Genomic DNA, 24,549 nt, shown 5'->3' with positions numbered 1-24,549 from the left:
GGCCTTCAATAGTTTTATTATATGTGACATGGCTGCTTATCTATTATTCTTGTGATGGAGCCAGAGATTAGTTGTGAGCAGGTGGGCAGAGATTCTTCCAGGCTGATTCATGAGTAGTTTCTCCGTGTCTCCTCTCTGGCCACGTTCCCAAGCGTTCAGAAGTTTCATGGCAAAAGGCACCGGAATCGGAGCCGATGAGTTGACAGGGAGGACAAGGAAAAGGCACTGAAAACTGTGCACACGGGGCAGAAAAGCCAGACTTCGTTTCTCTCTTTTGCTGCTCCTCAGGTGTTGCAATCTCTCCTTTCCCTGGTTTGCATGTGCAAGCAGAGCTGTGCCGAGCTGCGATTGCGAAAGGCGGCGGGGAGAGCCCGGCACGGCCGGAGCCGGTGACACCCCGGGCGGCTGGAGAGGTGTCATTTTGGGGCCTTTTGCCTGGTTTTGCAGTGCTGTGCTGCCTAGCTCTCCCTGAGCCCAGAAAAGCAAATGTTTTTCCCTTTAATCTCTTATTCTTATCAAGATCCCGGTGCTACTGATAAGAGGAGCAGGGAAAGCTCTTTCAGACTGAGGTGTGAGTTGGGCAACAGGCTCCCGGACAGCCCAGGATGACACGGGTCTGGGATGCTCCGGAGCAGGGACCAGAGACTGCTGGTGCATCCCCTCTGCCTGGTGACGTCTTGCCCAGTGTCCCCAGTTGTGCTCTCCTCCGCCTTGCTCCTGCCTCCCTCGGGTGCTCTGGTTCGGTGTTTGCTCTGGTGAGGTTGTAAAGAAACCCAATAAACGAGGGTGACCTGGAGGTGGTGTCACAGCAAATCCAGCTCTCAGAGCCCATGCAAACCATAACCTGCTCCCCAAATGTGCCCCTCATGCAGCCTGGGCGTGGGGCAGCAGCACAGAGCGGCCACAGGAAGGGTGGGATGGGCGCTGTGGCTTCCCAGCATGTCTTGTGTGAGCCTGGTGTAGAGTTCACCCGTGATCTCACCCTGCATCCTCAGTCTCCCTGGCTGAGACACCTGCATTCCCATGCTCTGGGGGAGGTATCCATGCTTGGAAGGCTGCAGCCCTGGGGCTTTGCTGGGATGCTCCTGCCCCAGGTGCCCTCAGGAGATGGTGGGGTGGGACACAGGAGCAGGTTTGGGTGCCTGTGGGGCCTTGCCCAAAGCAGAGGATGCTCCAAATGAGGGGGGGGGGCTCTGCTATGGCTGCCAAGAGTCAGGAGCACTGAGGGGAGACACTGGGGGGCCTGGAATGCCCTCCTGGCTGTGCCACATCCCCATCCCACGTGCCCAACCCCTGGCAAAGCCTGACCAGGGACTGGTGGCTTCCCAACGCAGCCGCTGGCCCAGGGGTCCCCCCGTGTCCCCCACAGCCACCGCCACGTGTTCCAGGCTGTGTTTACCAAAACAGCTCCGCTGGGACACGGGAGCCCTGATCCGGGGGGAGCTTTCCCCACGATAAGATAACATTGAGGAGTTTCTAAGGGAGGCAGAAACTCCTGGTGCTGCCGATAGCAGCAAAGGCCTTTCCCAGCACCCGGGCTGGGGTCGCCTCCCCCCGGGTTTTATTTTCCTCCCAGCAAACATTTCCCATGGATGGCTTATCAGCCCTGCTCGGGGCAGGGGGGGTCACCAGCTCTGCCACTCCATGGGCTGGGGACGGGCCACTGGGATGTGGTGACGTGGGGCCGACCTGAGCTGCACCGTGGGTGTCTGTAGTGGGGTTTGGTCTGACGTGGGTATTTAGGGCACGGGGGAGTTGGATTTTAGCAGCGCTACGTGTGTGGGAGAACCGCCTGAACTGCCCTGCCTGCTTCATGTGCTAAAAAAAAGACCATAAATACCAACTCGGTGTCTGTCTCGCTCAGAACAGCTTTTTCCTGCTTATGCCGGTGGAGACAACCTGGGCCCGGAGTGCTGCATGTTCCAGCCGTGCCCCCGTGCCCAGTCCCACCTGCAGCAGCGGGCACAGACCCCAGGCACTGGCCAGTGCCATGTCCCCAGGGTGAGGAGGGTTTGGGTGCTGTCAGGGGCTCCCCTCACCCCCAGTGGCTCTGAGCCCTCTTGATCACGGGCTCTGTGACAAACCCCCGGAGGCTGCAGACCTTGGATAGGGGATGGTCCCAGGGTTCAGGTCAGGGATGCTCCTGGGTTATCCCTCAGGGATGCTCCCACCTGCTCTGGGAGCTGTGCCATGGCACAGGGCCTGGCCAGGGGCTCCCAGGCATCCAGCAGGTCTCTGTGCTGCAGGTCTGACTCCAGGAAGAGCCGTTGGTCTCGTCCAGGTCAGGCTGGAAGGGGTTAACGGTGCCCCCGCTCCCCTCCCCGGGCCCGTTCGGGTCTGAGCCCGGCGCCTGCCAAGGGTTAACCCGGCCCGGGCTGTTCAAACACCGCGGCTGAGGTAAGCGCCGCTTGTTTGTTCAGGTAAATAAGGAAGGAATCGGATATAATGGGCAAAGGAGGCTCTGGCTGAGCCGTGACACTCGCTGCCGGGTCCCCCTCGCACGGCTCCGTCCCTCTGCCGCCCTCGGAGCCGCCCGGGGTGCCCGGGGCCGGTCCCTGTCCCTGTCCCTGTCCCTGTCCTGTCCCTGTCCCTGTGCCCCTCCCGTCGGTGTCCGCCCGGAGCCGATGTGGCTCAGCCCGGCCGTGCTGCCCCGGGGCTGAGCCGGGCAGGAGCTGCTGGACAGTGCCGGGGTCCCCCCTCGGGGCCATGCCCCCCACAGCCACCGCACCGAGCACCACGGGGATGGCTCTTCCCACCCTGCACCGGGACCCATGTGGATTGTGAGCTGCCCGCGCACCCTCGAGGTAAGACATGACCCCCGGCTCCCAGTGCTCCATCAGCACCCACCCGACTCACCTTCCCTCCCTTCAGGGGCTCCCACGGCCCTTTCAGCACCAGTGTGGGGAGGACAGGGGGCCGTCGCATGTCAACATCCCCTCCCACAGTTCCTTGCACCTCCAGGTGCCATTAAGCCTAAACAGGGACAGGTTGTCCCTTGGCATGGGGTTCTGGCACTTCTTGGGATGGTGTCACCCAAAATTAAATGGGATTTGCTAATTTTGTGTCTTTGCAACCCCCTCTTGCTCAAGCAAGGAGGGTGGGAGCCAGGACTCCCAGGGTGGCTCCTCCCAAGCCCACCCGGTACCAGCAGGGACCCTGAGGGTCCCACCAGCCCCTGTGCTGGCAGGGACAGTGTCCTTGGGGCACCGTGTGACTGACCAGCAGCCGGGGCTCCTTAGGGAGTGGCCCAGGGCCCAGGTGGCCATCAAGGACATGCCAGCTCCAGGGTGTCTCTGTGCAGCTGAACCCCTTTTCCAGACTTGCGCTGTCCCAGCTGCTCTCTTGATGGGTGTTTTTTTTGTCAGCCCTGAAGTCCCTTTGGCTGCGGGTCTGGTTTTCGTGGTTCTGCTCGGTTGGTGAAACACAAACGCGGCGCGGCTGCCAAGAACCCACAATACGGGCATTCTCCAGGCTGGCAGCACGGGGGGGAAGGGGCTGCTATAAATAGGGGCTCCCTGGCCCCACATGGGGAACACCAAGCTCTGCTGCTCACCTGGGGGACACCAAGCACCAGGCTTTGGTCAGGTCACTGGCAGGTTGTGCCTGTCCCCGCCACTGCTGTTTGCCTCCCTGTGCCGGTGGAGAGGGCAGCCTGACCCGGGGTGTGGGGACCCGTGGGGACACCCGGTCCCCATGCCAGCAGCCATGCAGGTAATGGCAGGAGGAGCTGGGGGACCTTGGTGGTGTTGGAGGAGGCTGGTGGGGAGCTAAGGGTCCAGGACCCCTGGGATGGGCTGCATCCCTCCTGGCTGTACATTGAAGTGAGCCCAGGGCTTGCCCTGGTCCCAACCCTGTAACCACACAGCTACCAGAGCTCAGTCCCCAGGCTGTCACCTTCCCAGTCCCCCAGTGCCCTTCCCAGTCCCTGCCCTGGCTGTGGGGAGGTTTTGGCCAATCCTCCTCCCTCCACCCAGAGATAAGAGGGGTGCGTGGCACAGGGTTTGGCAGCCAGGAGGGACGTGGCACGGCTGGCACTGTGGGGCTCACAGGGTGGATGGGACGTTCTGACAGGACCCCAAATTATCAGCAGCCTCTGAGCACTCCTCTGGGTCCCTGCTGCAGCTCTGGCTCGTGCAGGGACCCCAGGTCCCTTTGCCTGCTTAATCCAGGCTGCTCTGGGCAGTCTGGGACAGCTCTGGGTGCCACATGTCCCTGGTTCCTCCTGGCACAAAACAGCATGTCCCTGTCCCTGTCCCTGTCCCTGTCCCCAGCCTCAGCCTGGGTTGGAGCTGACCCTGAACCCTGGCCCTGACCCCCACCCCTGCTGCCTGGGAAGGGCTTTGGGAAGTGCCTGGGGGTTTGGGAGACATCCCGGGTGCCACAGGCAGCACCTCCTCGTACCCTGGGCCAACCCTGGGCCCACGGGGCTTCCCGAGCGCTCCGGCACAACCTGTTCCACCGCGGATTTGGTTTAATTAACGGACCCATTGTTCGAGGGTGGGGGGTGGGTGAATTTCTGATATTTAGTTTTTTCTCGCTCCCAAGGGCTGATCCCAGCACTGCACCACTGCTGGGGCCCTGAGCCATGGGGGGTTGCATTTGCCAGGAGAGTTTGGGGTGACGTGGGGGGTCCTTGGCCCCATCCCCACCCCCCTTGGCTGTGAGATCCGTGTGGGGTTGGGTCCCTGCAGAGCTGAGCTGTGACCCAGCACCACCCACAGCCCTGGGCTCACACTGGCCTCGTGTCCTGGAGAGCGCAGGAGCCTCATCCCAGTCCTGCTGCCCCATCCCAGTCCTGCTGCCCCATCCCAGCCCTGCTGCCCCATCCCAGCCCTGCTGCCCCATCCCAGCCCTGCTGCCCCATCCCATCCTGTGGAGCTGGGGCCTCACTCAGCCCGTCAGCAGCCAGGGAGCCTCTGCCAGGGCTGATGTAACACCCAGTGCAGCTTCGTCCAGCTCGGGCAGGGAATGGGAAGGTTTTGGGAGTCCCATGAGGGTTAGTGCACTTGGGGCTGCCCCTCCAGCTCTTCTTTTCCAGGGGAAATGCAAAAAGGGAGAGAAGAGGAGAGGGAAACAGCCACCCAAAGCAGCTCCTCGGCACAAACAGGTCCCACCCATCCCGGCTGCTGGAGCAGGAGAAAGTCAAACAGTGGCCCCCGCCCTGAGAGTACAGTGCCCTTGGTGGGGCACGGCACGGGCTTTTGGGGACACTTCCCAGGGTTTGGGTCCCTCTGGTCCCAGCTGGGAGGAGGGGAACAGGATGAGGATGGGGCTGGGGCTGTCTGTCCTGCCGTGTCCATGTACAGTTCCACAGCCCCGCTCTGCCATGTGTCCGGTTTACAGCTGTGGAGGGCGGAGGATGCACCATGACCTCAGAGCACTGGAGGTGTTGGAGACCCCCATCCCCTCCCCAGACATCCCCATGGCCGGCACCGTGCAGCTGCACAAGCTGTTACCACTTCCCTTTTGTGCCAGGAGCAGCGTGGGGCTGGATTTAGGGCTGATCTCCTACAGCTCTTCTTTTAATCCCAACCCAATCAAGGAGAGCTTTGGAAGTCGGTGCCATCTCTCAGGGAAACTGTTTGGGTGGTGGGGGCAGCTCAGTGATCTGGGCACCCCTTCTCCCTCCTCCTCCTCTCTGCGGTGCCACGGAAACCGTTCAGGGTCACAGACTCCAGCTCTTAACCCAGAACCCCTCCCCAGGTCCCCGTGGGCTCAGGCTGCCAAGGGGCTGGTTAGGTGTCCATGGTTCCTCTGTGTGGTTTTTTTGAGCTCTCCAGGCTTTTCCAAGGGTGAAGTGATGGGCATTTCCCCCTCGCTGGGGTTTGGAGCAAACAGGACACCCCATTTCCCTGGCCAGTGCCCCCTGTTCTCCCTTCAGGGCTGCCTGGTTTCCTTAGGGGGGATTGGCATGCTCCTTTCTGAGTGTCAGCTCTGTTGTTAAAGCTCCTTTTTCTGCTTTTAAACCACCAATTTTGGATGGTTCTTCCTTTTCTTCTTGTAAAATGCAATGCTGGAGGCAGAGGAGCTGGGCAGTGGCCTGGCCATGCCCATCACCAGCTTCTCCCTGGCAGGGGCTTCCCCTTCCCAAAGCCTCAGGATGGCTCTTGGGGAGGTTTATCCATGGATGGAGCCATTCCCTGGTGTTGCCATGGAAATTCAGCAGGTTCATCCTCTTCTCCATGGTCTCCAGGACTCCCTGCGTACGGAGACAGATGGGGACAGGCTGATTTTGGGCAGTTTTTCTTGCAAGAGAGTGAGGGTAATTGCAATTATCCTTTCTTGCAAGCAAAGTTCTCATCCGGGGGTTGGCATTGGTGACCAAGGGCCCGGTGCTGCGGTGCTGGACTCGGGCTCACCGGGGAGATCTGGGGTCTGGGGGCTGCTGTGCTGGGGTACCCTCAGGTGGCAGCAGAAGGAGGGGTTTTCCATGCACAGAAATGTGTCCTTGTGGCTCAAGCATCCCCTGTCACCCCAGGGCTGCCCTGTTCAGGTGTCAGGAGCCCCCTCATCCCCTGCTGCCTCCTGCCAGGGCCTCAGCTCCAGCTGGGACTGAGCTGCTGCCAGCCTGGTGTGCAATCCATGGGGAGACCCTGAACACCCAGGGGGGTCAGATCCTGCCAGTCTGCTGTGCTCCTTCTCCCTGCCAGCTGGTGCTGCTGGTCCCCCCAGCTGAGGGCAGCCCCCCCAGCCGTGGCTGACCCCAAACCCGCACTCATCCCGAGGTTTGCAGGGCGCCGTGGGGCGAATTTGGAGGTTTTTTCATCTCTAACAGGCTTAGTTCCTCCCTTTGTGCCTGGCTGCTGGGCGGGAAGGCAGGAGCAGCACCGGGCTGAGCTCTGCTCCTCTCTCCTCTCCGGGCAGGTTTGGAGCCGGTGCTGAGCGGAGGGATGGGCAGTGCCAGCCCCGGGCTGACCGCTCTGCCCCCCGGCCGCCTCGCCTGGCCGGACCCTGCGCCGCTGCCGCCGCCCCGGGACCCCGCACCCCGGAGCTGGGGCTGCCCAGAGAGCCCCAGCCCCCCCGGCACCCCCGAGCAGCCCCTGCCCGCTTTCTGCCTGCACTACTTCGACATGCTCTACCCCGAGGACGTGGCCTGGGCCACCAAGGGCGTGGGAGAACCGTCCCCCGGCGGCGCCCAGGGCGGGCGGGAGGAGGCGCGGAAGGAGCCGGAGCAATGTCCCATCATCGACAGCCAGGGCCTGGGGCTGGGGCCCGAGGGGGACCTGCAGGCCAGCCTGCCCCTGGAGGAGCACTCGCTGGAGCAGGTGCAGAGCATGGTGGTGGGAGAGGTGCTCAAGGACATCGAGACGGCCTGCAAGCTCCTCAACATCGCCGCAGGTGGGTGCCCCGGGCAGGGAGGGATGTGCTGGGGTGGGAGCCAAAGCCACGCTGCACTTTGGGGGCTGCGACCCATGGGGGGGCTGGGGGAACAAGGCTGCCCCCCAGGGAAGGAGGGTACGGCTCCTGGGGCTGCTGTGGGGGGAGCTGGCTGGCTCTGCTCACCCCCCACCTCCAGACCCCACGGACTGGAGCCCCGGGAATGTGCAGAAGTGGATCCTGTGGACGGAGCACCAGTACCGGCTGCCACAGATCGGGAAGTCCTTCCAGGAGCTGTCAGGGAAGGACCTGTGTGCCATGTCTGAGGAGCAGTTCTGCCAGCGCTCGCCTGCCTGTGGTGACATTCTCCATGCCCACCTCGACATCTGGAAGTCTGGTGGGTGCCAGGGACTGGGAGGGAGCTGGGGAGGGTGGGCAATGCAGGGCGTGCAGCAGATGCCCTCCTGACCCCCCACTCCTCCCTTCCAGCTGCCTGGATGAAAGAGAAGGCTGCCCCTGGAGATGTAAGATACTGTGGTGAGTTCTGTGTGGGCTCAGCTCCACTGGCCCTACTCCTGCTTCGGGCAGGTCTGGGGTACTTTGAGGGGGTCCCTCCCTGCTTAATTGCAATTATCTGGCTCACTGGAGTGGCTGTTGCTGTGAGATCTGTGTGGTTACACAGATCTGCCCCAGAGCAGCCCCAGGGCTCTCTGCAAAGTGCAGCAAAGGGGGAATGGCCACGAGACCCTCGCTGGCCCCAGCCCACATCCCCTGCACCCCTGCAGGCTGTACAAGGCAGGACTGAGCTGTTCTTCCTGCTCCAAGATGAAGAGGAGAAAATGAAGATTCCAGACCCAGTGCCTGGTCCGAGTCTGGCACTGAGCTGGGGTTTCCCAGATAACACTCGTGCAGGTCCCTGGGATGGTGCACAACAGCGAGGTCTCCCCCTCCCTCCTCTCACCCATCCCTTCCCATGGCAGGGGGTGACTCCAGCTGGGCCGACAGCGAGGTGGACTCGTCCTGCGCCGGGCAACCCATCCACCTCTGGCAGTTCCTCAAGGAACTGCTGCTGAAACCCCACAACTACGGGCGCTTCATCCGCTGGCTCAACAAGGACAAAGGTGTGGGGGGGATGCTCGGAGGCCCCGGGGTGGGCACTGGGGGGGTGGGGAGCAGGCGGGGCTGCAACCAACCCCCCGTGCCCCGCTCCCCTCCCAGGCATCTTCAAGATCGAGGACTCGGCGCAGGTGGCCCGGCTGTGGGGCATCCGCAAGAACCGCCCGGCCATGAACTACGACAAGCTGAGCCGCTCCATCCGGCAGTACTACAAGAAAGGGATCATCCGCAAACCCGACATCTCCCAGCGCCTCGTCTACCAGTTCGTGCACCCGGTGTGAGCGGGACAGGCTGAGCCCCGGGAGGGACAGGGCACTCACTGCCTCCCTCTGCCCCCAGCCACAGAAACCTCTGCCAGCACTAAGGGCCTCAGCTGGAGTGCGAGAGGCCCCCCGCCCCCAGGACCTGCTGGACACGGACCCAGAGACCCCCCATTCCCCAGCTGAGGGACCACCCCCCATGCCCTGGTGCGGGGCAAGGGCTGTGCAGAGCCCTCATCTCCCCTGGCTGGGCTTGTCCCCCTCCTCTCCTCCCCCCGGGTGCTGCCTGCGGGTGGCTTCGCCCCAGCCATTGTTCGGGGAGGACAAAGCCCGGGCATGAGCTGGGACAATGGAACCCGCAGGGATAGGGCACCCTCAGGGACAGGACCACCTGCCCCTGCCCGTGGTGGGGCCGCTGGCCAGACCCAATCCAGGCAGGAGCAGCCTGGCACTGCCTGCCATGGGAGCTGTGCCCCTGGAGACCACGGGCATCCCCTCGGGACAGGTGCACCCCCTTCGCTTTCCACTCCAGGACACACTTGGCTTCCCCTCTCTGCAGGGGTTTGGGGCTGAAAACGGGAGTTTTTCAAGGACCAGCTGTAAATGCGGGTGTGGGGCTGTGCACAGTGGGGATCCCCCGAGCTGGGTCCTCCGCCTTTGGGCATGGGGCCACCAGAGCCCTCCTAAGATCCCAAGTCCTGTGCCCTGGCACAGGGCTTTTCCCTTGATTTGGATTTTATCTGGACTGCCTGATTCTGTGGTTTGTGAAAAGGGAGATGTCAGTTTGCTGTTTCCCTCTGGACAGTAAATCCAGATTGTGACCCACTGAGGCTGGACTGGGACAGAGAGCTGGGGATTGCTTCACCTGTGCCTTGCACCACAGTCAGAGTTACCTGGAGATGTTGATCTTTTATATTATAGGTTTTTTTATTTGTTTATTTACTTTTTGGTTTTGGCTGGCGGCGAATTGTGGTTTAGGTTCAAATGCCGAGGGGTGGCCCGTGCTCCTGGGGATGCTTTGTGGGAGCTTAAGAGGAAAAACACCTGGTTCTTGGTATTTTGTTTTTACCTTAAAAGAGCTGCCTGTGCTGGCTCCTGTCTTTCCCTCTGTTCCGCCTGCTCCGTGCTGCTCACACACTCTGTGTGTGAGTCCTGCTCCCCATCCCGGCTGGAGGGATGGAGGGCAGCTGGAGGGAGGAGAGGAGCAGGGGAAGGAGAAAAACTGCCTTGGCTTCTGGAAAAGGGGATGAAAAAACAAATAATGGGGGGGGAAAAAAGCAAAATGTGTCTTGTGATTTGCTCTGTGTGACCGACACTCCTGCAGCCAGTGCAGGGGCACCAGGAGGGTGGGCTGGGGGTGACCCTGATCTGGTGATGCCCCAGATCTCGTGTCCCTCTGGTGACCCCTCCAGGTGTCCCTCTCCAGGTCCTCTGCCAGGGTGGGGGAGGGCAGGTGGTGGCATCAACTTGCTGTGCCAGGGCTTTCCCAGCCTCGGGGAGTGCTGGGTCAGGGCTGGTGCTGGGAATGGCCCCAAAACCTAACGAGCCCCCCAGGGGCTTCCCAAGGCTTTGTCTGGGAGGGGCACAGGAGTCCCCAAAGGCTCTTCCCCCCTCCCAAAGCCCCCAAGGACCCCAGCAATGCATCCGAGCCCCCCACCCCTCTGCAGCCCAGAGCCTGGGAGGGGAGTCACTACCTGGGGGTGCAGTGGCTGTGACTGTGCTCTCTGGGCTGCAGGGGGTCTGTAGCCCCCCAGCCTCCCCCACGGGGGGCACACGGCGGCAAAGGAGACCCCAGAGCCAAGGACGCGGACAGAGCTCGGTTATTTTCTCTTGCTGCTTTTTGTTGTTGTATCCACTGAAATACAATCACGATATATATATATATATTATATATATACTTCTTAAATTACACAATCGATGTACAAAAACCAGGGTGCATTGCTGAGACAGGTGGTTGGTTGGGTCTTTTCTGACTTTGTGGTTTTTTTCTGGTACCTGGCAGGGGCCGGGCGGCTCCCGCCCACCATGCCCAGCACACGGTGCTTCCACGAGAACACTGGATCCCTGGGGCCAAAAAATTCACGAACCAAAGGAGGGGGCGGGACAGGAGCGGGAGGAGCGTGCAGGAAGCTGATGGCATCGATGCTGCTAAGGGTGATGGTATGGAAAAAAATGAGAGGTGATCTGTAGGGAAGAGCTCGGGGTGACAAATGCACCCGAGGCAGAGGGGTGGGGTGGCCGTGCTGGGGCAGCACCCGTGGGGACTGCAGGGCTGCTGCCCACGCTGCGGCCGCTGGCAGAGCCCAGGGGAGGGGGGCAGAGCCCCTCGGGGACAAGCAAAGGGCAAAGCCTGTGGCCATTCCCCTGCCTTGGCATGCCTTGTTCTCGGCCGTCTTCACCAGGCAGCTGCTCTGCCCGGGCTGGGTCTGCTGCCTGTGCCAAGCCCTCCTCCTCCTACTCCTCCTTCTCTTCTTCTTCCTCCTCCTTCTCTTCTTCCTCCTCCACTGGCTGCAGCTGCTGCTGGTGTCCTGCAAAGCTGGATGATGCTCATCCCCCCTCCCTCATCTGCTCCTGCCTCTCTTCAGGAAGGGGGTGGACGGAGACCATCCCCAGCCACATCCAAGCCAGTCCTCACTATCCCGGGCTGGGCGTGAAGGTGCTTCCAGCAGCACTGGGCTGTGGTGAGTCCTTCTCTGGACAGCGCTGGATTTTGGGGCCATCTCACCTGGATCTGGTGTGTGCTGGATACCTGCCCTCCTGAAGGGTGGTGCTGCTCCCTGCAGCACAGGCCAGGCATCAGCTCGGGAAGAGGAGGAAGCTGAGGAGATGCCATCAAGCTCCACAGTGGGGCTGGTCCCACCTCACCTGGGCATCTCAAGGATGGCCGTGGGGCTGAAGGGGACCAGTCATCCCCTTCCTCGGGGTGGGAGGATGAACTGGGGAGAACATGGAAACACCAAAAAAAAAAAAAACGGAGTCAGACTCCAATCCCTCTCAGTTTTCTGGGATGAATTTGGTTGGTCCCAGGAGCTTCGGCGCCGTGCATTTCAGAACAGTTCCAGCCAATCAGAAGGCGGCTCATGATTTCAGTATCTTTAAAAACCAACCAATCAGGAGCTCTCACTGGTTGGGCTTTAAGATCTTGAGGTATCGGCTTTTCGCTCGGAAAAAAAATCAACTAACGTAGACGGACGGACAACGTCATCTTTCGCTTCACGTTATCTTAGAAGAAAGCGACTATGCAAAATACTCTTCGGAGACAACTCTTAAAAAAATAAAAGCTTGGTCGGAAAATATGTCTGAATCTCTAAGTATGAGGAGTGGAGGACCAGACGGCAGAATGGCTGGTTGGCTGGTGGAGAGATGGAGACAACGGAGGGTGGATTTATCTGCTGATGGTGACGAGGAGCACACCACAAGACTTAGATTGCCTCCACGTAGTTGGCGGGGTAGAGCCCTAACTGCCCGTTGTCCAAGCGCCCTTTGCACCATCCCTGCTCGTCTTCCTCACCGAGTTTGGTTAGTTCATCACCTGGAGAGAAAGGTGGAAGGGAAGAGCTCGTTGCAGGTGCTGGAGATTCTCCTACCCCCTGTTTCTCCCCGGGATGGAGCTGCTGGGGGTTTCTAGGACTGATCCTGAGCATGTTGGTTTGTAGGGTAGAAAAGCAAAGGGTGACCCATGAGACCTCACGTGCCCTGTCCCACCATCACTCCAGTCCCACCCACGCTTGGGCTTAGCTTCTGCTTTTTCCTTTCTGGCAGATCAACTCTTTGAAGGGCTGGGCTAACTCAGGAATTATTTGAGGGATTTCACACCAAAGTGTGGGGGACCCACAGCTCCAGCAGACGATGGAGCATACCTGCTTTGAAGCTGAGCTCGTCCTGCTCCTGCCCGTCGTAGTCGTACAGAGCCCGCACCCGCACGCCCTTCCCCGCCGCCTCCTCGTCGAAGGGGTTGGTGCCGCCGTTGGCCTCGCTGGTGTTGAAGGAGTTGCTGCCCTCGTCATCGGACCACTCGGCGCTGTAGGTCTGCCCGCGGTCGTGGCTGCTCACGCTGGGTGAGGGAGGAGGGGGAGGAGGTGGCTGTCACCGAGGACACCCCGCACCCCCCAACACCGGCAATGCCCACACTGGCAATGCCTCTCCCACGGCACCTCCTCTCCGCGCTGCCCTCACCTCCCACGCTCGCCCGCCAGAGCCCCCGACTCGCTGGCGCTGCTGGCGTTGGTCAGGGTCACCCCCTCGCCCTTCTTCTGCTTCTCCTTCCGCGTTATCGTGTGTGTCAGGTCTGGGTTCCACTCCTGCAACCACAGAGCAACCGGCCCCTGAGCACTCACCCGGCCCCCAGGGCCGCCAGTGCCCATCCAGGGTGCCCATCCAGAGTGCCCAGCCCGTGTGCCCAGCCGGGGTGCCCATCCAGGGTGCCCAGCCTCACCTCAAACTGGGGCCAGTTCATGGGCATCCCGGGGCCACTGGTGCTGCGGAACCACCGCAGATCCTCCTGCGCGTCCGAGAGGCGGATGGTCTGCTCCAGCTCCCGGTACACGTTGGCGTAGCTGCAGGGAGAGACGGGGTCAGTGGGCTGTGGGAGCTGGGGCTGTGTCACCTCCTCCAAGGCACTGGGAGGCACCAGGCTCCCACACAGCCTCCAGCCACTCTGGTACCTTTTGGTGACCATTGTGTTGGCCAGAAGCCCCCTCCCTACCTGCTGCTCTCGGCCAGGTTCAGGTGCCTCTTGATGTCCAGGAGCATTTCCTTGAGGAAGTTGAGTCTCTTCTCCTCAAACTGCTGGCACTGCTCAAAGACCTGCTCCATGCTCTCGATGTACTGCGGGGTGCACTTGTTCAGCTCGTCCAGCACCTTCTCGTACTTCTCCTGGGTCTGCAAAGGTGTAGGAGGGACCTCATTTGTACCTTGAGCACCCCAGAGGTCATTTCTGGATGCTGAGAGATCTGTTTGGGGGTCACCAGGCTGGGGAGCCCAGATTGACCCAAGAGCCTCTGTGGGTAGAATCAACCTTGTTGCTGGAGAGATTTTGCCCCAGTTAAGAGGGATAAATCCCTGTCCTGCTCACACTCCCCTGGGGACTGCTTGCAAGTCCTCACCCTTCTACAGGAGCACAGGGATGGGAAAATGGGAATGGATGGTGGACAAAGGGGTGTGGTGGCCATTTCCACTGATATCCTCTGCTTGATGCCTCGTGAGCCCAGTGCAGGGCAGTGGCTCGCACCTTTTGTACGTCTTGCTTGCACTTTTCCACTTTGTCCTGGAGCTTCTTCTGCTGCTCTGGGGTGTTGGACTGATCCGCCTTGCTGTTGGCTTCCCGGGTCATTGCCAGCTTCTCCTCCTTGCATGCCAGGTGATAGGCTTTCTTGGCTGTCTCCAGCTGTGGGGAGGAGAGGGAAGGGACATCAGAGAAGCGGTCACAGCCCCCTGTCCATCCCTCTGCCTGCACGGAGGTGCCACCCGTGTCTCCCAGCCTGGACCAGGCGCACAGAGCCAGAGCTGGGAGACGCAGGGATGCCCCAGGACACTCTGTGCTTCTCTCACCTCCTTGAGCTTCTTGGCCCAGGGCTTCTGGGCTTTCCGGAAGCCATCCTCAGCCTCCTTGGCTTCCTTGAAGCCCCCCATGATCTGCTTGTGGTAGGCGTCCTTCTGCCAGTTCTTGACCTTCTCGAAGTCGTCGTTCAGCAGGCTGTTCTTCACCTCCTGGTGCAGCTCACTCACCTTGTCTGCCTCCGTCATGATGGCTGCCCACGCCTTCTCCAGGCTGCCATACTGGGGACCTGGGGGCCGAGGGGACATTGGGGGTCACTCCACAGCCCTCACCCCTCCACCCCTGCCAGGGGAAGCTGGGATGGTACACGGGCACCCAGGTGTCCTGGAGGGACCTTCTCCCTGGGGCAGCCATGGTACCTTTCTCGATGAGCTGCCTCCACCTCTTGGACCAGTCAGTGAGCTGCTGGGCGTAGGACTTCTCGATCTTGGCCCGCTCGTGCACACAGTTCATGAGGTCATTGCAGAGCCGGTGTCCATCGTCGATCCGCTTCACCGTGCGCTTGTAGTTCCCCACCTGGGAAAGGGAGGGGACAGGCAGGTGTGGGAGCTGGGCTGGGCTGCCTGGCTCAGCCCCAGCTGGCCTGGCCTGGGGATGGAGGAAGCACCAGGCAATTTTGGGGGTGCAGGGAGGGTGCTTTGGTTTGGGGCTGCTCAAACCCAACTCCTTCCAGTGCCCTTTGTCGCTTTGTGCCCGTTGGGGACAGCCGAGGTTGAGACCTCTGGCAGAGCAGGGATGCTCTCAGGCAGGGAGGGGAGGGCATCCCTGTCCCCCCCAGCCCCGGGGAACCTGGGGTACAGCCACAGTGGTGTCAGGGCTCCATGGGAGGAGAGGATGGCCAGGACTCACCTCCCAAAAGCTGTCGGTTGTTTCCTCCGCAGCCGCTGCCGACTCGTCGTAGGAACCCGACATGGCTCCTGGTGTTGTCTTGGGTGTCAGAGCGGGCACTGGGTGGCTCCTGGGCAAACACCAGCCTCATGCACTGAGGGGAGAGGAGAGGGGAGTCATGGGGATGAGCAGAGGACCCCCATCCTTCCTGCCAGTTGCAAAGCCAGACAAGCATCCAGCTGCAGGGGACGGGCATGGGGATGGTGCCCACTCCAGCTCTGGACCCACAGACTCCTCCAGTGCCCACCACCCACTTGGTGCCATCCAAACCCCCTGGAGCTGGCTGTGCCCGCAGGGAATCACGGGGAGCAGCACGGTGGGTGCTCACCGGCCGGGACCTGGCTCAGCACCACGTCCCCGGGAGCCGCTGGGCAAGGGGCTGTGGCAGGGCCAGGGGGATGTGCCACCCAAGAAATTCTCGTCCTGATATTCCACCCTAATCCATCCTGATCTTCAGAAAAACGGCATCCCCCGAGCATCACGTGGCCTGGCTGCACAGCTTAACCCTTTGCCGCTCTGCCAAGAGCTGGGAGGGGGCTGGCGGTTGGGGGTGGCATCGCGTGGGGTGGAGGGGACACCGTGGTGGCCATGAGCATCCTCATCATCCCCATCCTGACCCAGACTCGGACAGTGCTCCCACAGGAAAGCACTGAGTCTGTCCTGCATGGCATCTGCCACTGGAATGGGAACAAAGTGGCCACGAACAGCCCAAATTTCCCTCTGCCCTGTCCCCAAAAGGCCTGCGGGAGGAGGATGTGTCCGAGATCCCCACACACCATCCCTTCCCTGGGGCAGCGGAGTGGGCAGAGGGGGGTCCGTTTGCCTGTGCCCTACCCCACACCAGCCAGAGGGCGATGGGGTGGGAGGACAGTGCTGGGGGGCAGGTCCCTTGGGGAGCAGTGGTGGGTGTCCACGCTGTCCAGCTGTGCACACAGCTGGGCCCAAGGCACCCTCGGGCTGGGACAGGGCACGGACCCAGGAGGATGGGGGCCCGAAACAGTTACTGGAGCGCAGCACAGGGCTCGCTGTGCTGGAACTAACAGGGCCTGGCAGGGATTTAGTGATATAACCAGGGAGGCACCAATCCCCGCCGCCCTCCCCAGACAGTTAAAAATAAACGCGTGACTGTCCCCGCTCAGCCGCCGAGATGCAGATGGATGGGGGGCCGCAGCGTCCCCCCGCAGCCGGCAGCTCACGGCACCCACACCTGCCTGGCACCCACGGCACTGCCACCATGCCTGCCTGGCACCTATGGCACTGCCACTGCTCCTGCCTGGCACCCACAGAACCGCCACCGCTCCTGCCTGGCACACATGGCACTGCCACTGCTCCTGCCTGGCACCCATGGCACCGTCACTGCCCTCCCCACCCAAACCCCCACGGGCTGCCCCAGTGCACCTGCAGCGGTGGCAGATTCCCGGTGGCACAGGGACCCCGCAGGGTGCTGTGTGTGCCGTCCCCCCTGCAGGCCGTGGGCACGGTGCAGTGCCCAGCACTGAGGCTCTGCCTGTGCTCCTGGTCTCTGGCTCTGGGTTTTGCTGCAGAGGCTGTGCTGGCACACCAAGGGCACGCTCAGCACGACAGACCCAGTTGCCCGGGGCCGGGATGGGACCCCCGGGCTGGAGCAGCCCCAAGGCTGGGGGTACCCCGGGACCCAGGGGCACACGTGTGGCCCCCGCTGCCCCCCGGCCGCCGATGCCGTGGGGCACTGCGGACGTGGCTGCTGCAGCTCCCCCTCCGAGCCACTACCTGGTCCGAGCCGCAGCCAGGGGGTTATTTTTGGCTCTGCATCACTTCCCAGCTAACGCTGCCTCCTCGTTGCCACTCTCCCCCACGCGCGACCATCCTCGTGCACCCACGCACGTGCCTGTGCCCCCACCATGCTGGGCCTGTGAAGCACGTGCCAGCCCCCCGCCAGCCCCCCGCCAGCCCCCTGGCCCTGCTGGCACAGCCCATCACCTCACATCAGGGCGGCTGGCGGTGATGCCTGGCGCCTGCAGAGCCGGCGGCTGAGCCGTGGCATGGAGAGCTGCCAGCCCCAGCCACGCGCTGCCGCCTGGGCACCCTCGGCCCGGGGGGCTCCGCTGCAGCCCCGCGTTTCCACAGAGCTGCTGGGGAGAAGGCACAGAGCGTTTGGCATCGAGTGACAGCAGAGTTTGTCCCGGCTCCTGCCCCGGGTGCCCTTGGGCTTCTCCTGCAGCAGCCACCTCCCTGCTCGTCCCTGCTGTCAGCCTGCTCAGCACTGAGCACTGGCACAACTCATCTCACCTACCAGGCAGCTCCTGCTGCCCCAGAGCTGCAGGGGGGTCTCTGCCCTCCGTGGGGGCTGGGACGTGGCCACTGACCCTGTGCAGGCAGGAGGCTGCTGCAATGCAGAGGCTGGTGCTGCCGACACTGCAGGCAGGGCATGGGCAGCTGCCCGTGCCCCTGTGGCCACAGCCCTGGCTGGTAGAGCCCTGTCCCCAGGCAGGTGGGACAGTCTGGTCCTGCTGTCTCCTGTCCCCAGGTTGCTCCCTCCAGGTGTGGGAGGCATCCTGCCTTCGGGCATGTTTGCTGAGCCCAGTGGGGCAGCAGGGGCTGCAGAGCCTCCTCTGCTGCAAAGAGCCCCTGGCCAAGGCAGGATGGTGGCGGGTGCCCTGCAAGGAGGGGAGCAGAGCACAGAGTGAGACGGTGTCCCCACCCTGTTCCCATCCTGTCCCCAGGCAGCAGGTTCACACCAGGTGTGAGCCCCGTTGCAGGAGGCAGCCAGGCTGGGAAGCCAGGCTGGGAGCTGCGCTGGTCTGTGGGAATCCGAGGGCTGGGCTTTGGGCTTTTGGCTGCAGGAAAGGTCATTTGCTCTCTTGTCTTGGCACGGAGCTGCTTGAGGGTCTGTTGGGGGCTACAGCACCAAATGCCACTGCAAGGCACCACTTCTATGGCCACATGAAACCACTCGTGGCAAAGACAACAGCACTAGAAACAGCCAAGGGAGCCCAGGGGAGCCCGGCAGCAGCAGCTCCCACCGCACTCCGGGGCTGCCCCGCTGCTGCCCCGGCCCTGCAGCCCCCACCGGCCCCGGAGCTCCCGCCACGGCCACGCAGGGGGTGAGGTGCCCCCGGCACGGTGGCAGGTCCTCGGGCAGAGCTGGTGACGCCGATGTGCGTCGCACGAGGCTTTGCAGCTGCAGGAGCTGTGCCTGGTTTGCTGCTCAGCTCTGGCCCGGGTGGCTGCGGGATTCCCACCGGCACGGGGCTGGTCTGTGTATCCCGCGGGGCTGTGGCAGGGAAATGCTCCTGGGGGTGGTGAGGGTCAGAGCTCAGGAGTGAGGGGAGGGGCTGCTGAGGGGTTTGGCCGTGGCTGAACCGTGTCCCCCTCTGGAGCCGATGTGGACCCTGAGAGGAAATGGTTAAGCAGTGGGTGCTGCTGATTCACGCTGGCAGCTCCACACCAGCAGAGCCCAGGGCTCAGGGCTGAGCAGCCTGAACCCCCGTCCTGCTCCTTCATTATCAAACTGAGCCCAAACTGAGGTGAGCCTGGGTCCTTCCTGGGCACTGTGTCCATGGCAGCAGGCTCACGTCAGGGTTCCTCCTGCATCCCCCGGCAAAACCGCTCTGACCGGAGCCCTGGGGCAAAGAGCCAAATCCTGTCCAGAGGGAAGGGACGGGTGTTCCCAGTACTGCGGGTGCATCCCCATGGAATTTCAGCCAGAGCAGTGCCATGGGGCTGGCTGGGACCTGGTGCTTGAGTAGTGCACGAGGTGGCTGCAAGGGCAGCAGGGCCCTGGAGGGGGCACAGAGGTAACCATGGGAAACTTCTGTGAGCCACTTTTGCAATGAATTTGCCATAGGCAGAATGTGCCTGCGGCAGCCTCCTGGTTTGCACTGGGGGATCTGGGGACCTGCTGGACACTGCTGGGTCAGGGCTTGTGGGCTCCCCAAAAGCAGAGCATTTGCCAAGGAGGTTCAGTGATCCAGAGCAGTACCAGGAGCCACGTGTCCCATGCACAGAAGGGAGGCTGCCGGGGCCGGGTGCTGCCAGGCTGCAGTAGCCAGGGACACTCCAAGCTGTGGCAGGATCGGCTTCACAGCTCATGTGGGCTCTGCAGAGACCTTCCCCTCTCTCTGCGCTCCACAAAGCCGCCCCGCTCAGGGCACACATCAGTCTTGTAGGAATTTTAGGAGCCTTGTGCAATGATTTCTGGAAGCGCGCTTGGCATTTGCAGATAACGCAAGTGTCTCTCTCCAGGGGAGCCTGCAGGCTCAGGGACAGCGGATGTGCCGGGAATGCGGATGGGGAATGTGGATGGGCATCCCGGGAGGGGCAACAGCAGGACTGCCAACCCCCTGCATGTGCTCAGGCCTGGGGAAGGGAGATGAGGCTCAGCCTCAGCTCGGGTGCTCCACTGGCCTCCCAGCTCTGCAGCCCATCTCATCCTCCTGCCTCGGCTCGCCGAGGTAAACAAGGCTGCTCGGACACCGAGCAGGGATTTGTGCAGTCCCAAGAGCCAGGTCTAGGCAGAAATCCAAAGATGAGGTTTGCAATTAAACCCAGAAGCGGCAAACAAGGGTGGTGGAGGATACAGCGGTGCCATCCCCCTGCTCCTGTATCAGGGAGGGGGGAGTGGAGCGTCACGTGCGGGCACGGGGGTCCCGTCCCCGGAGCCTTGGTGGGATGGATCTGGGGCTGGTGGTGACAGAAGGCAAATGGGGTTGCCGGGAGCAGGAAAGGTGGAGGGACAGCAGGAATTCAGCTGTCTGTGGTGGGGAAGGCGACTTGGAGCCAGAGGGGATAGGGAAAGCAGGAGGGGCAACAAGGGGGAAGCTGAGGTGACAACACTGGAAGGAGGGGGTTTGGGGATGGGGTTCGGGGGGCAGTGATGGCAGGGACAGTACAAGTCCCCCCCCTTATTTGCAGCTGGGGAAACTGAGGCACAAGCCCAGGAGTGCAGCAGCATTGCAGAAGGAGTGTCCCTTACCCCAGCACCCCACCGGGCACACGGAGGGGTGAAGGTCACGTCCCCCCCCAACCTCCCCGGCTTGCAGAAGGGATCAGGGAACACTGTGTCCTGCCGGGGGGTGCAAACCCACGCCATACTGCCTGGTCCTTGCCCAGCACCCCCTCGCTCTCCCCTCATCCCTGCAAGGGACGTGGGCAGCCTGCACCGCATCCCCACAAGGGAGCCGGGCACCCCGCACCCCATCCCCGCAAAGGACCGGGCATCCCGCACCTCATCCCCGCCAGGGTCCGGGCATCCCGCACCCGCCGCCGGAGGGGACCCGGCTGCCCCCGCGGGGGCCGCGCTCACCTGGCGGGGCCGGGGGGCCGGGGGGCCCGAGGCCGGGGCCGGGGCTCCGCTCGCTCCGCTCCGCTCGCTCCGCTCCCGCCGGGCAGCGGCGGCGCGCACGGCCGCGGGCACGCGCCTGCCCGAGCCGCCCGTTGCCATGGCAACCGGGATGGAGCCGCTGCTGCGAAAACCATCCGGGGGGGTGGATGGGGGACGGACCCCCCCGTGCCCGGGCCCGCGCACACCCCGAGGTGCCGCACTGCCGACAGCCCCCGAGGGACCCGCCGGCCCCAGACCCTGGCCCAGGGCGCCCCCGGGGCCGCCCCACTGCGGGGGCTGCGGCCGGGGCACGGCCCGGGGGGCGGGTGTCACAGCCGCGGGAGGGGGGGCTCCGTTACGGCCAAACCGGGCTCCATCCCCCCGGTCGCGCTGCGGGGAGGCTCTTTGGGGACCCCCCCGGGGTCCTGGTCCTGCTGCCCCGGGGCTCCTTGTCCCTCCTGCACGGGAGGGCACAAAGCCATGTGCCCCCTCCACTGCTGCCCTGCTGCTATGTCACCCCCGGCCCGGGAAGGGGCTGCAGGAGGGTTTTGGGGCTGAGCCACAGCTTTTGCAGGAACAAACACCCCAAAACGCCTTCGGAGAGGCAGCCGGTGCCACCTCCCTGCCAAATGTGCCAGCTGGGAACAGGCTGGCGGGAGAAGCAGGAACAGTCTTTCCTCCCCCCGGCAGGGCTGGGGAAGAGGGTGAGGGGGCTGCACCCCCAAGGCTCCTTGGAGAGGAGCAGGGCAGCTCCCCTTCACTGCCATCTGTCCATCCGCCTCCTCCCACGTCCCAGGGCTCGTGCCCGGGGTCACCCGGGCTTATCACAGGATGGGGGGCCCAGGGGGCAGAGGGGGCTGGAGGCTGTTGGGGAGCAGGGAGGAGGTGGGTGGGGGTGGCAACAGGCTCCCCCCGCACTGCGCTCGCGGGGGATGTCAGGGAAATTAAAAGCCAGCAGGAGACGAGAGCGTCCAGGCAGTAACCGAAGCCGCCACAGAAGCTGCAGTAATGAGGCTGCGGGGCCGCTGCCGCCGGGATCGGGTTGCCCAGAGAATGAGACCCGGTCCCGGGGGGCTCTGCCGGCCCCCGACGCCGGCTCAGCTTTCCCTTAACAAGCGCCTTCAGCTGCCTAATGAAGCTCGGTGGGTCTCTCCGGCCCACCCGCCTTCCGGCTCCTTCCAGCCCCGTGCCATCCGAGCGTGTCTGCCCACCCCAGGGCCAGACAGAACCGCCCCCAGAATGTCTCCTGCCCAGCTGCAGCAGGGCAGTGGCGTGTGAGACCCCGGGGGTCTAATGCCCCTGATCCTCAGCGGGAGGGATGGTGGTTCCTGCAGGAGCCGGGGGATCTTTGCTTGTTGGTGTTCCAGGGCCAGGAACCAGAGGGTGCTGAACATCATCCCTGCCTGCAGAGAGCTGGCAGTTCCCAGCACAGGGTCACTGCAGGTGCTGCCGGGCTGTCCCAGCCACCTTCTGCCCTCACAGCATCCCTGCTCCAGAGGGGGAAATGTCCTTGGCATTAAGCATTAGGTGACAAACACTCTCCAGGAGGGTGACAGAGGGGACCTCAGTGACTTGGGGGCTCCCCAGTGCAAAGAGCCATTGCCACCAGCTCCGTGGTCTCTGCAGGTAGGACAGACTCACTCCAGTGCAGGGAGCAGGTGGGAGCTCAGCCTCCCTGACATGTCCAGCTGGTTCCTTCACCAAAGACTTGGACACCGCAAACTTTGCCCTGGTTCTGCCATCCCACTGCTTACTGTTTCCTGTGGTAAGTAATTTCCTCTCCTGTAAATGAGTTGCCTTGTGGGAAGCAGTGGACAGTGTTGACAGGAAATAAATCCTGATTTATTGGGCCACTTGCCTCTCTGGAATTACGGCTCTGGGAGTGGAGCAGATGAGCCCACACTGTGTTCCTGCTCCTGCAGGAGCCGGAGCAGGCAGGAATGAAGAGCTGCCACCAGCAATCAGCTGCCTGCCCATCACCCTGCCAGGAGAGCCAGCCTGCACACGGATGGGGGGCGTTACAAGCACAGCTGGCTCCCCTTTGCCTCCCCAGCAAGGAAAGGAAAATGTGTTTCCTAAATCTCGGCAGAGCCCCTGGTTATGGGGGCTCAGCTGGTGCTGGGAGCAATGGGAGAGCTCCCAGCCCATGGGTACTCCAGGGAAGGCAGGGAGAAGGTCTGGCATCCTGGTCATCCTGAGCCCTTCCCTGGGCTCCGCTGCCCCTTCCCACCCGATGCCAGGGCAGAGCAGAGCAGGAGCTGTGGCTGGATGGGGCCAGAGCCCCCACGCTCGCCCCATGCCCAGGCTGTGTCCCCACTGCAGATGTGCCGCCGGCCCCAGGAGCCCTCCAGGGTGCTGGGAGAATGCAAGTGCTACTTTCCATCTCTAATTAGCCGCGGAGGATAATTGCCGGCTCTGTGGCCGTTGCACAGACAGGCAGCTATTGTGGAGGGCCCCGCATGGGGCAGGTGCTCCCAGAAACCCAGATCCCACCAAAACAATCCCCCTCTTGTGTGCCTGGGACCGGCCGGGGCACCCTCCGAGCCCTTCCGGGGAAGGGGCCGGAGCCGGAACATAAAGGCTCCATTTTCCCTGGGAAGCAGCTGCCCGAGCAGCCTGTCCATATCGCCCACGGGCACGGCGGTGCCGGGGCCCGCTGCCCCCTGCCCCCATCTGTGCCACACTGGGGGCAGCCGGCCACCAGCCTGGCCACCTGGGGAAGCTGCCGGCTGGATGTGGCCTTTCCTTCTCCAGGATCACCCACAGGAGCTCGGCAGGTCCAGGGTTTGCCTTTGAGGTGTTGCACAAACGCCGGCCAGGTTGGCACCCCTGGGACAAAGTCTGTCCCTGGGCAGAGCCACGCCGGGGCTGTGCCGGAGGAGCCCAGCTCCAACCCAGCTCCATCCCACCCTGGCAGGGCCGTGTCCCAGCACAGCCAGGGCACCAGCAGGTCTGGGGACACGGTGTTCCCAGCGAGCAGGGCCCACCTGGGCTGAGCCCCATCGATGCTGATGCTGTGCTCGTGTCCCTTCCCTCCTCGCCCTGCCCTGTCACGTCACCGCCGGGCCCTGCCAGCACCCGGGCTCCCTCCCTCAACCCTGTCACAGGGAAAGCCAGCTCCCGTCCTGCCAGAGCCTCTCCAGGGCCACACACCCTGGGACAGGAGGGACAGGATGGAGAGAAGGGTCCAGCACTGTCAGGGGGTCACGGATCCATGCAGGGCAGCACCCCCAGCCCCAGCCGAGCCAGTGCCTGGTGAACTCCCCCGTTTTCTCTGCACTCCTGCCAAGGGAACATAAACCCTCAGGAGGTGGAAAGACCCTCAGCTGCAGTTTGGGGTCGGATGTGATGGGACCTGCAGTGCCCAGTCTCTGCTGGCCCGGCTGAGCTGCGGCCACGGCCTCGACCCGGACCTGGCTTAGGGCTGGGGTTTGCTCGGGAAGGGCAGCGCGGGGGCCGAGGGAGCGGCCGGAGAGGCTGCCGGGAGAGCCCTAATCCGGTTAGCAAAGCACTGGCTTTGCCATTCCCAAGGCAGGCGCAGGAGACGTGAGGAGGAGATGAGGCAGGGGCAGGGGCAGGGGCAGGGCAGGGGCAGGGCAGGGCAGGGGCAGCTCTGGCTCCGCGGGACGAGGCGAAGGTTGCTGCAATTGTCGCAGCATCCTGGGGGTCACCGTGCGGGAGCGTCCCCCCAGCTCCGTCCCTGCTCCCCCCGAGGGGGTGCAATGGCAGCAAAGCCCCGGGATGGCACCAGGCGGCTCCAGGGACGCAGCGCATCCCCCGGCCCCTCCCGCCCCCTCGGCACAAGTTGGGAATCACTTAAAATGGGCCGGGAGCGGGTTCATTTCCCGGCGCGGGGACGGACCCGGATCAAAGCAGCGGGGTGACAGCCCTGTCACCGAGCCCCGAGCCCCGGCATCCCCCCCGTCCCCCGGTGCCCCCCGGGACACCCCCGTCCCCCCCAAGCCCCCCGTCCCCCGCGGTACCTCGGGGCCGCGGCGGAGCCCGTCCCGGGGCCGGCGCTGCGCATCGCGGGCAGGTCGCGGCAGATGGGGCGGAGGGAGGGGGTAAAGATCAGCTCGGAGATTAGGGCGGCATTTTTAGCCGGCCAA

General features: G+C 63.2%; 2 protein-coding genes and 1 long non-coding RNA gene across 4 annotated transcripts; 1 reads left to right on the top strand and 2 right to left on the bottom strand.

Annotated features, from left to right (window-relative positions):
* On the bottom strand, positions 1-2,223 carry LOC120323720. Its single transcript, XR_005564491.1, has 2 exons — positions 2,102-2,223; positions 1-752 (listed from the first exon to the last, which is right to left on the bottom strand). It is a non-coding gene; the product is annotated as an uncharacterized LOC120323720 (long non-coding RNA).
* SPDEF (SAM pointed domain containing ETS transcription factor) lies at positions 2,220-10,575 on the top strand. Its single transcript, XM_027728484.2, has 6 exons — positions 2,220-2,804; positions 6,865-7,338; positions 7,517-7,714; positions 7,807-7,854; positions 8,298-8,438; positions 8,536-10,575. The coding sequence occupies exons 2-6, from the start codon at positions 6,891-6,893 to the stop codon at positions 8,712-8,714; spliced, it is 1,014 nt and encodes a 337-aa protein (XP_027584285.1). The 5' UTR covers positions 2,220-2,804; positions 6,865-6,890; the 3' UTR covers positions 8,715-10,575.
* PACSIN1 (protein kinase C and casein kinase substrate in neurons 1) lies at positions 10,498-24,549 on the bottom strand. Of its 2 annotated transcripts, none has more exons than XM_027728483.2 (10): positions 24,424-24,549; positions 15,100-15,232; positions 14,610-14,766; positions 14,244-14,479; positions 13,924-14,079; positions 13,399-13,574; positions 13,129-13,249; positions 12,870-12,994; positions 12,554-12,747; positions 10,498-12,225 (listed from the first exon to the last, which is right to left on the bottom strand). In XM_027728483.2, exons 2-10 carry the CDS (start codon positions 15,160-15,162, stop codon positions 12,116-12,118), a joined length of 1,338 nt encoding a protein of 445 aa, XP_027584284.1. In that variant the 5' UTR covers positions 15,163-15,232; positions 24,424-24,549; the 3' UTR covers positions 10,498-12,115. The 2 variants fall into 2 exon arrangements, with proteins under 2 accessions (XP_027584284.1, XP_027584283.1); XM_027728482.2 differs by lacking the exon at positions 24,424-24,549 and adding an exon at positions 20,423-20,467.

This window comes from Pipra filicauda, unplaced genomic scaffold, assembly GCF_003945595.2.
Source record: "Pipra filicauda isolate LSUMZ 115617 unplaced genomic scaffold, ASM394559v2 scaffold329_size807674_pilon, whole genome shotgun sequence".
NCBI classification, from domain to species: Eukaryota; Metazoa; Chordata; class Aves; order Passeriformes; family Pipridae; genus Pipra; species Pipra filicauda.
The sequence above is the reverse complement of the archived record's forward strand: the minus strand, read 5'-3'. Positions and strand labels throughout refer to the sequence as shown.